This window comes from Physella acuta, unplaced genomic scaffold (assembly GCF_028476545.2).
Source record: "Physella acuta isolate Inbredline_101_S28 unplaced genomic scaffold, ASM2847654v3 ptg001067l, whole genome shotgun sequence".
NCBI classification, from domain to species: domain Eukaryota; kingdom Metazoa; phylum Mollusca; class Gastropoda; family Physidae; genus Physella; species Physella acuta.
In genome coordinates, this window is record NW_026732584.1 from 91,150 (window position 1) to 103,508 (window position 12,359).

Sequence of the window (12,359 nt, forward strand, 5' to 3'; positions counted from 1 at the left end):
ACCAGCAACTGCGAACACGAACTCACGTCTGTTGATTTATAAACTTGAAAAGCAAACAATGGTGAAAGCTTAATTTCGATAACAATGTGTTATTTAACATGTACGTACATGCAGCGTTTGATGAGATTTTCTCGCGACTTCACTTGATGCTTGCACTAGTGCTGGTGAAAACTTTCTGTTCGATCAAGTTGCTGGCGTTTGCAGCTAGCTTCTTACCGACGATGAACTCCATATATTTTTTGGTGTGTTCCGAATGACTCGTCTCAAATGACGTTTTAGTTTTGAAGATTTCGTAGATTCGTGACTGACAACTTTGTACAGTGCGCTTTGTTTCTTCTAAATTACATTTCCAGTGATGTTAATGAAGTCGACTTTCAAAAAAATTATTCTAAATATTTATGTTTTGTTTCAAATTACTAAGGTTTAGTATACCACTTGGCGACCCCCCAGAAAGACCTTCGCGACCCCCACGAGGGTCGCGACCCCCAGGTTGGGAACCCGTGGTCTAGCAAATGTGTATCAACAGATGGCAACGTAATTTGACTGCAGAGTTTCTTCCAGGCATCTCTTCGGGGGGGGGGGGGGGGCGAACGAAATGAAATTTATATAATTCTTGTATTCTGGCTTTGTTCAGTTGATTAGAGACATCTAGTAATCCAAGAAAAGTTCATAGTACATATATAGTACAAAAATAGTTCACTTTGTTGATTCCAAAAAGTTGAAAAAAATTCAAAATAGTTCTAGTAGCCTGTTACAGAGTAGAAATTTGTCCAGTTTTAGATAAGACATCTTTAGGAACAGTTTAGGAACAGTTACAAAAATAAACTTGATCTGCTAAATCCAAAAAAACTTGAACAGCTAATCCATATAGAAAAAACTTGAACAGCTAAATCCAAACAGTAGAAAAGAAACACTAAGACTTGATCGGCTAAATCCAAACAGAAAAAACACACAGACGATATTTACTCGACATTGGTGAGACAATATCGAAATAAGGTGATAAAAATTATCACGTTGATGACTTGACTTGAACAAGACGTCTGACTTGACTACAGCAACCCTTCTGACTTGAGTGTAGATAGATGACTTTCAAGAACTTGACGTACTTGGTAAACAGTGGAAGACCACAGACTGTAATATCTCCATTTCTGACATATGTAGCACCAATTCTTCAACCACTTGTGACATCATAAGTAACAGTAATACAATGTAGCAACATCACTTTATTGCCTCCACTTCTGACACCATATGTAACAACATGGATTCTTTGTTGTTGTGGGTTAGCTTTCATACAGGAACACGAGCAACAGTGGCAACTTGAAATGACAACTTTATTTACACTATGTACAGATAAATCCGTGGTACATCCATATTTGAAGATCAACTGATATAGGTACAAATAATAATCACAACTCCAAGTCATGGAGACATCTTACATTCACTGCCATCGTTCCAGTCCCAAGTCCTAGCACACAACACCCGTTCACCTTTCGCTCCCTCTTTTATTCACCACTTTCTCTCCCCTTACGTCAATGAGCGATCTCACCCAAAAACACGTAAAAACACATGACGATCGCTCAGACAGTCCTTCCGCTAGCCAGGTACTCTTCATTCATGCAAAACACAATATAATAAAGATACATAATTATACAGTCTGTGACAATAATTTATATAGAAAATATATACTTTGAACAGTGTCCGCCCCCCCCCCCCCACCGAAGAAAATCTACCGCCCCCTCCCCCCCCCCCCCCCAAATTTTCAAGTGCCCCCCCCCCCCCCCCCTGGAGAAAAAAGTCTGGAAGCAACACTGTTTGACTGTGCTACACCGTCGTAATTGGAAGATAACAACAAGAGAGCAGGTGTATGGAGAAAACATTGGGAGACACCTGATTTCATTTGTCAATCTTACTCAGTTTGAGTTTGATTTGCATAGTCTAAGAAAATTAATTGTCTCATAAAAATTAAAGATAAGTACACATAGCTATCTTTGTGTTAGAATTCCATCTGGTCGAACGATAATTTGATGTATATAAAATTCACTATAGAAAGTCAATCCTATTATGCTTTAGTAATGCACGTTTAAAATTTATTTTTATAGATAACAAATCATACAATTTGTAACTATATTTTCCAAGGGCAAAAGCTAAAAAGTGTATATTCGGTCCGTAACCGTAATAATAACTGATTAATTAAAATGTCGGTTACTATTAGTACATAATACACTCCCTTAAATGTATACAAACGAGCCGATAAAAAGAAATGATTATTTTTTATATTGGAATATCAAGAAATAAATTACAGAACAAAAATCATGATTTGCACATATGAATGTAGCAACGACAATATTTGATCGGAATCGAAATATAATCACGCATATAATGGTAAAATAATTCGTAAATTTTATGTTTTGCTGTCATATAAAGAGTAAATACCAAACAAACAGGAGTTTGTAATTTTATTATTACTATGCAGATAAAGCTATTATACATTTAGAGATTCTTATAATAATAAACACATGCGTAAATGTTTTAAATGTATTATAAAACCTACATACAGGCCTATAATCGAAATCCGTTATGCCAAGAATAACGTTAGACTGCCCACATTCTAAAAGAGAGAAACATAAACATCTACCTGCAAAAATGTAATAGAGTGACATATTCAGAAATAAAACATTCTGAAGTTAACATAAAACAACAATAAACTCAAACGTTTATGTAACATGTGAAATCTAAAGTAAAATAGAATTCTTCAACTTAGAATATTGCATTGCATGAATAGAAAAAAGGTAATCAACACGACTTACCTTGTTACTTGTGCACTCAGCAACGATTCAATTCTTCTCTGCGACAGGTGTTCCGTTATCTCGCACCGTTGCAGCTGTTATAGTGACTGAACATTTAGGTCATACATACGGAAGAGTGGAGGTAAGACTGGGGTATGGGGGGGGGGGGGGGGGGGGGAATTCAGACACCAATTAATGCAATCGTTCCAGGAGGTTTTTCCCGTTCTTATTTCGCTTAACCCTACCTTAAGCACCCCCCCCCTTTCCATTGAAGACTTCAACGGTACAAAAAGAAATTTTACTTCCTGAATATTATATATATATATATATAAATATATATATTTATATATACATATATATATATATATATATATATATATATATATATATATATATATATATATATATATATATATATATATATATATATATATATATATGTATAACTTCCTCAGTGGGGAAACATGTTGAAGTCACCCACTGTGCTTTAGTGCTCTATGGGGCTGACCCTGACAGACAAAATGTATTCTTATTGCGTCACAGGACCAAACGTTGGTGGACGCAGCCAAGCGTTGCCACACGTTTGTTTACATAGGTTGTGATGAACAAAGTCTATAGGGTAGACTACATATGTAACAATGACTAGCTTTACGATGGCTCGGTCTAAAAATCTGACAACAGTAAAGTCGACAAGGATAGTGTAGGCCTATTTGATGTCTGTTAGAATGCCATATTGAATAACAAATAGTATGCGGTATAAAATGCCGTATCGAAAACATTATATCCTTAAATAGTTTAAATAAAAATAGGTTACATACTTGTCCATATAATGCAATTTCTGACGAGGTTTACCTATTCTTCCCGTCTTGTTATTTAGATAATGCAATATTCAATATTATAATTTCTATGTTAAGAAAATTATTATACTATGTTTTGTTTATTATTGTTTCGTACCTTTTATTACATATAGGCCTATATATTTCGTAGTGATTGCCATTGAAAATGTAGTGTCTGTGTTGGCCTAGTTTATAAGCTGTGTTTTTACATCCCGACGTTACTATGAACGAGACCTTGTGATCAGACCTCTTGTCAGAGACTTTACATACTTGAAATGTTTAAGTAAACTTGGTGGCGTCTATTGTTGTGTTCTACGTACAACGAGTTAAGTAATGTTACATGGTGTCAGCTTGTAGTCTACATTACTGAGTGATAGTCGTCAAGGCTAAGTATTTTTTAAAGTATTATTGTACAAAATCTATTGCTGATTGCGGAACTGAGACGTGTTGAAACCGCCACCTACACTCTACTTCAGCAGACGGGGTTTAACCGCGTCTCAAGGAAGAAAATAGGGAATTGTTTCTACATGTAAGAGAATTGTTTCTACATACTTTATGTCTTAATGGGTTGACGATATTCACTCCCATGAATTAGCCAGAAGATCAAAAAGTAAAAGATATCATGACAGGTTTTAGTAAACCTTTTAGTTACGGATACAAGTTAAACATCAGAAGATTCATTATTAACAGAGGAATAAGGAAGCGGATGAGAAAATTAAAGACCATGTAACTACTTTGAGCAAACTGCCGAAACTTGCAATTTTTTGCAAATAAATATCAAACTCATTGTCAAGAGCTAAAATAATGCAAAGAATAACTGAAAATGATACTAGAAGTTGTAATTGGTGCACACTCAGTTGACGTTAAAAACCTGTGCAGAAATGTGTTGAATTGTGGAGGCTATGGAAAGAGATTTCAGAATACTGTATGCTGGAAGCTTTCTCGAAAGACACTTGCCCGAACGCCGTAATGGCACTAATGGGTGCAGCATTAACTCGGGATAATTTGTGAATGTCATCCTCGTATAGAACATCCAGAATTCAGGACAGATATTAATGCGACTAAGAACAAACTGAGAATGTATAATGAAAGCACGCTTTCGCCATTTCGAAAGGCAACACTATTTGTTAAATACTCAGTTACCAACAAAAGGTACAGGTTTGTCTTCGTCATTGTGAATTTATATGGTGTGGCAACCATAACAGGGATTAGTTAAGTTGAACACATGAGTCTTTTTTCCCGTAATTCACGGCTAAATTTACAATGACGGTATTAACACCATGCAAGCAACAAATAATGGAAGTCAAAGTTCTGAATTTCATAAGACACCACATTGCTTTGCTCTTATGAAAATACGTGTTCGATTACCAATAAACCAAACCTTTTGGTCATTAAGTATCAAAACTTTTTTAATGAATTTTTAAAAAATAAAATTGTTCATTGTTTAAAACACATGGCCTAGAAAAGACCTTAGTTTAAAATTCAGTGAATAAATTTAAACAACAAAATTGTTTTTATGGTTTTTGAAGATTGATATTTAGTAACAGAAAATACAAAAATAAAACATCAAACATATCTATTTTTTAAGTAAAGACAGACAGAAAACAAACAGTTGTTTTTTACAACCATATATTTTTAATAACATCAATTTTTTTAAATATTTGCATTTGCCTTTCAACCAATTGCGAGACTTTTATCGCTGCTGTCTATAGCGAACACCCTACGCCCGAGGTCAAATTACTGCTGTTAACACTATACATTCACCCATACACAAATATACACACACATATAAACATGTGAGGAGAGCTCACCTTTTTCTTTGACATCAGCATATGAAAGTATAATATGGTCAGACATATACCAAGCTGAAATCAATCTGTTTAAAAGACAAAAACATGTTGTCCGAGGTGTGAAGTCTTTTTGAATGTGGGGTCTTGCTTTTTGTGACGATGTGTGACATTGGGGATGGGAGAAGTTTTTTATTCAGTGGGGAAGGGAAGGTTTCTCTTTCAGTTGCCTGCAGTAGTGTTTGTATCTCTTTCACTTGCCCGCAGTAGTGTTTGTATCTCTTTCACTTGCCTACAGTAGTGTTTGTGTCTCTTTCACTTGCCTGCAGTAGTGTTTGTATCTCTTTCACTTGCCTGCAGTAGTGTTTGTATCTCTTTCAGTTGCCTGCAGTAGTGTTTGTATCTCTTTCAGTTGCCTGCAGTAGTGTTTGTATCTCTTTCAGTTGCCTGCAGTAGTGTTTGTATCTCTTTCACTTGCCTACAGTAGTGTTTGTATCTCTTTCAGTTGCCTGCAGTAAAGATTGTGGTGTAGTAACAAGTGTTAAATTTTAATGTATAAAATTTTAAATATTTTCGAAATAAATTTTTCTGTCGTATGGTTAACTTATCTTCTTCCTTCTTTGTTTCTTGTGTGAATTTTCCCTCCCCCTTTCACCCCCTATCGCCCCAAAAAAATACTTATGGTTGGACGCCAAGTAATGCTTCTTATGACACGTAGATACCGGGAAGGGAAGAGCTAACTTCTCATTTGAGTGCACGACTGTTATGAACGACAACTCAATGTTCACAAAATTGTGCTTCTCAAAAAATCGACTAGAAATCGTGGGTTGCGACTGTTATGACCACTCTCCGACAGCCGCGGAGGGAGCGGACACCCCGGGTTCGTTTGGGATGGCACTGACAGAAGTCACACTAATGAAATCCCAACAACTTGACGTGAGCTCGTTATTGATTTCTAGGGGTAAAACACGACACATTGAAGAGACTCAACACGACTTAAAACTGTCAATACCCTTTTAATAAGTGTACAAGACTACGACACTGGGTTTGTACAAAATGTACAGACTTTAAGAGTACAATAAATAAACTCAAAACTCCAACTTACAGTTAAAGAAAAACACTATATATCACTATATATAGCTGTGGCTTAGTATATTAAACACCATTAAAGAACATAACTTGACACAACTGAATGGCATGATAAATACCACAAATATTAATAAGAGACATATTGCCTCTACAACAACAGAAACCCAAAAAAGGTCAACCTATCACCGATGTGACAAAGGGTTCAACTATACACCAGAACAAAAATATAAGTAATACTACAAATGGTCACACAATACCTTATATAAGGTGATAAAATATGCCACAAACTGCACAACTGAAAATGGCGCACAAAACATACGGCACATCTCTCTCCTAGTCCAAAGGTCAATCTAGCTGCCTTTAGACGACTTGAACTGCACGAGATTAAATACAGCTCTGTATTAGGGGAGATCACTCAAAAGTCCTACGACTATTGGTTGAGGATCTGTTAAGGATCCTCACGGTCGCAAGATCATTGGTCGAGGGTCTGCTGGGGATTAAACAATCCATTCACAGGACGTGACGGAGTTCAGTTGACCGATGAGAACCGGTGAACTAACAACTCTCCCAAGGTCAACCACATTACTCAGGAGACTAAATAATATAAATAAATAAAAGACCTAAGAAGGTCACACGACCCTTCCTATTGCTCGATTTTTCAGATATAAAAGGGAGCTTACTATGTAAAACAGACTGTTAAAACTGGTTATGAAAATATTGCACCGGAGACAAAGATAGCATTGAAAACTGGACCTGTTATGTGATATTTAAAGGCGTTTCTTATGTTGTGGAACATTTCAGTGAGTTTAATCATTTCAAGTTCAAACGTACTGTTGCATATAGATATAACACCCACATGCAAACCAAAAAAAAACATAACAAAATAGCACCAGAAAAAATCAAGCAATAAAAAAATATCAACTATTAAAATTTGAAGAAAAACAATTTTGAATGAAATGATAGCAGACATCAATGGTCAATGAAAACAAGTTTAAAAAAAACATTGTTACCTTTAAAATTGTGTTCATCTTGGTGTTTAAATTATAAATTGCTTAAGATCTCACTTGTTGTGAATATTGTCAGAGAGAACCATCACATTTACACCTCAAATATCCATAGATTTAATGTTATTCACAATTATAAAAAACGGCCCCGCCCCTTCACAATTTGGAAAATGTCGGGACGCTTCTTATCAGTCTTTATCCTTTAACAATATTTATTTTTGCGACAAAATTTCGATGTAGAAACATTTCAAAAATTCGTTTGGACAAGGTTTTTTAAAAATGCAACTGTGTTTTCAATATTTTTCTAGTCCGTTGGGTGCTGTCCATAGGGCCCTTCACCACCTCCCCCGAACCATCTAGCTTCAACATTGACTAATATGGACTAAAGGCAACAAAAAAAAAAGCTTTTGAAAACATCCTTAACGATGTCACCCAACCACCATTTTCACATGCCTATTTACCAAGAAGTTTACATAACTATAATACCTGCCGCCCTGGTTAAATCTTAGGGGAATTCAAAGTATGAACATGAATGCAGTAGATTGTTTGTGAAACGGTTGAATAAACACTGTATTGATGCACTGTCAGTCGTAACCATGTGTTTTACGAGTCATACATTCATATCATCCACTAATAGGTCATACACTTTCAGTATCAAATTTACGGCATGTTATTTTAAAGTATCAGTGCATGTTTAAATAAATAATAGATATATATATATATATAAATATATATTTAAATTTATATATATATATATATATATATATATATATATATATATATATATATATATATATATATATATATATATAGGTGTGTATAGCAGAAAGATAATATTCATAAAATCGAAAAAAAATGAAAGTAAATAACAGCTATTTTTATTTAAATTTATTTAACGTACATTAAAAATAAATAATACACCATTGTTTTTTTTTAATTGAATAAACAAAACGACTATTATTACAGTTATAGATTAGTTCATTCTAATGTAATAGCCATACATCTAACATGTTTATAATTAATTATTTTTTTGTTGGTACAATGAAATTCAGTTTTAATTTGATGCTATTTTTAATGAAAGATTTGAACTGCCCAGCCAAAGAAATATACAGCAAACATTATTTAAACTTGTGTTAAGTGGTTCTACTCTACCAATCTTGTTCTTAGATTTTCCTTCAGCTCATAGTCTAATAAATTTCCTCTGGAAACAACAATGTTATCCTCCAAAACAACTCTCGACAGTTCGGCTGGCAGACGGTGACGTAACTGGTGCTCAACAAGAACGACAATCCTTTTAGGGTTAGCAGACGTCAAAGCAGATGTGGCTGCTCTACAGATGAACAAGAACCAGCGGTCACGTGACAAAAACGTTTCGTTGACAACCAGAAGAACGCGCCAACTTCTGTCAATAGCCTGCACAGTGGCAGAGGCCAGGTCAGTTGAAGGTGAGAGGTCACGGTCACGAATAAAGGTCGTTAACCCCAGCGTGTCCTCGATAAACTGCATGAGGTCATGACAAGCGAACTGGTAATCTCTATCAGCATAACCAATGAAGACACCAATCTCGTAGTTGGAAGGTTTCTTTAGAAAGGTTTCACTAAACGAATTCAGCAGTCCAGAAATGATGTACGTTTTATATTTGGTAACAAAAAAACACAGCAAAAACCCAATGAACATTAAACAGAACATTATAATAGAAAACCAAAGAAAAGACTCTCCCGTACATTGTCGCCAATATGCTCCAAGATCTGTTATGATTTCTGTATATCTAGAAACCCCGTCAGTGTCAATACAAGAATAGTTTCTATCCAGATCCATATTTACAATTGTCAGCTTCATCCACAGAAGGAATTGGATGTCATGGCAGCCACAGGATAAAATGTTCCCTTCTAAATACAAATTAAACCCCTTGTTGTCTGTAGCCAGCTTTTCTAAACTGTATCTCACATCAGCTGTAAGAGTGATCAGGTCGTTGAACCTCAGATCCAAAACCCTCAAGTTTGGGGTGTATTGTAGGTTGAACGGAATTTGTCGAAATCTATTCCCAGCAAGAAACAACTCTTTTAGATTTCTATTATACAAAAACGTCTTTGAGCTCAATGAGTTTAAAGAGTTGAACGACAGTTCAAGTTGTTGAAGGTTTGTGAGTTTTTGAAACAGCCTGTCTCCGAAGTTTGACATAAAATCATTTGGTAACTGATTTCTAGACAAGTCCAACGCTTCTAGACCTGGCATCGTGTCAAAAAAGGAATAGCTTAAAACGTTAATATGGTTGCCAGATAATATAAGTATTTTTAAATTATCCAAACCTTTCACTGTGCTTGTATAGATCTCTCCAGAAGATTCGGAAATATCTATAGAACATAAATTGTTAGCTCCCACAATAGTAATTGGAAGATCAAAAGAAAGCGACGAGAACAATCTTTTAAAATCTAAATAACGTAGCGAGCTTGACATGTAGATAATGATACCCTTCTCAACGAACTTAGTACCTCGTTGTGAGAGCATACTACTCCCAACACTGTAAGAGTTTTTACTCCTTGTTCCTTTACCACTTTTACATTGATCAATATTTTCAATTTCCATGACTGATTTGGTTTTTGGTTCAAATGTATTGTAAAATTCTATCATGATGGTCTCTATATGTTTCATGTTAAGTAATTGATACACAATCGGCTTGGTACCATAGATTTGGTTTTTATTCAAATTAATACTTTTCAAGCACCGGTCCCATAATGGGCTTGATAAGGCGCCGTCCATAATGACAAAAATTAAACATCTCTGCATTGAAACATGTGCCACGCATATTTGCCTTAAGTATTTTGTAGACTTGCGTGTAAGGATGGCATCTCCCGTGATAAGAGTGTTGTAAGAATCACCTTGAACCATGCGGATAGTATTCAGAATAATCGTATCCATCGTTATATTAACCAAGTCTTTTAACATAAAAAGTACACTTTTTAGCTGCACGCCAACATTTTGAAAATTTAGACTATTTAGATTATTTAAACCCACGAAAGGCGATTCATCAATCAACAATTTGGAAGTTATGCCGTTGATTTCTAAATATTTAATCTGATTTATGTTTTTGAAACTTGAGTTAGTAATCCGATTTAAATGCCCTCTTATTATTAATGTTGAAAATGATGTCAAATTTTTCGACTCTTCACCAAAGTATAATTCACCACCGAAACAGCTAATGGTTAATGTGTCTAGCTTAATCAAACTTGAGAAAATATCATTTGGATAAGACGGCAGGTTAAAATAACCATCTTGATCCAGTGACAACACGGAAAGGCTTTTTAGAGGTGCGAATATTTCTTTAGAAAAGTTGTGTATAATTAGTGGATTGTAATTTAAATTTAGATATTCTAATTTCTCTAGGCCAGAAAAAGTTAGACTTTCAATTATGTTGCTAGACAAGTCGAGCCGACGAAGGTAACCTAGGTCGACAAAGATCGCAGGAACAGAGGTCAAAAAGTTGTTGCCTAATAAAATGGTGGTCGTATTTTTGGGAAACCAGGAAACGTCAACTCTGCCAAGATTACGACCTTGAAAGTCTACCACAGCGCCATTTTGTCGTGTTGTATATTTTGTAGTGTAGTTCTAGTCCGTTTAGTTTTAGCACGACGCTAAGGACAAGAAATCTTTGATTCAAGCTACATATAACATCAATGTTTTTTTTTTTTAAATTCTATTTACTAGTGGTTGCGTCTATCATTACAAATTTTGAACCACCTTATAACGCATATCTTTATTTGATAAAACTATGCACAGAATAGCACACTACAGCTCAGCAAACTGAAACATCAAGTTTGTAAACCTACATGCTCAGTGACCTTATCGAATTTTAAAATATCTTTTCAGTTTAAAAAAATATTTGCCCCTTCGATGAATACTTAAGACGGTCAGAAAAGAAGAAAAACTGATCCACTAAGTAATGCTGCGATACTTAAGTTACTTCATTGCTTAATTTTGTAGCTGTGAGATTTAAGACACGGGGAAAGTCCTTGTTTATATATATATATATATATATATATATATATATATATATATATATATATATATATATATTTATATATATATATATATATATATATATATATATATATATATATATATATATATATATATATATATATATATATATATATATATATATATATATATATGTGTGTGTGTGTGTGTGTGCTAGCCTCGACCGACTTTTAAAAATAATTTTGAAAATAGATGTACGGGTCTTATTTATTTGCTGTACACTTTTACATGGCATGGGTTTTCCCATTTCTAATTGTTCTGTTTATGATGAAAATGAGAATAAGAACAAGTTAAAGCTTATTTAATGAGTTAAACTTTAGAGCTATGTTTAAGTTAAATCCAGGTTTAGGGCTAGTTTTATTACTTCTCAGACAGAGGCTATGTTTAATGAGTTTAGTTTAAAGCTTTCAGGTAATGCTTGATTTAGCGTTAGGTTTAGGTACGTTTCAAGATTTATAAATGCTGTGTCTAAGTAACTGTAGAAAATCCCCTAACTACGTGATGTGCTATACTTCTGGTAAAGTATTCAAGGACGTTAATTTGTTATTATAATTGGAATTTCCTTATGTCAGTCAGTTACTAAAATAATCAGGCGTGGTTATTCAAAAGGTGGAGATTATCATAACTGTGAATAGTGTTTGCCATGGGAAAGTTGTACACATCCTGTTTCATGTATAAGGAGACACATCATGTGTCATGTATAATGTGGCACACCCTGATTCTTGTATAGTGGAGACCTACATCCTGTGTTATTTGAAGGTGGGGATTTTTAAGTGGGAATCTCCCAGTTTTGAAGGTATATGAATTGATGATGAAATA

General features: G+C 34.7%; 1 protein-coding gene across 1 annotated transcript; it reads right to left on the reverse strand.

Annotated features, from left to right (window-relative positions):
- Window positions 1-8,645: 8,645 nt before the first annotated feature.
- On the reverse strand, window positions 8,646-10,421 carry LOC131955462 (toll-like receptor 4). The gene has a single exon (XM_059319599.1). It carries the CDS (start codon window positions 10,419-10,421, stop codon window positions 8,646-8,648), a length of 1,776 nt encoding a protein of 591 aa, XP_059175582.1.
- Window positions 10,422-12,359: the final 1,938 nt, after the last annotated feature.

Bases quoted from the DNA above. Each gene is read 5' to 3' on its own strand.
- LOC131955462 (XM_059319599.1), bottom strand. From the start codon at position 10,421: ATGGATACGATTATTCTGAATACTATCCGCATGGTTCAAGGTGATTCT.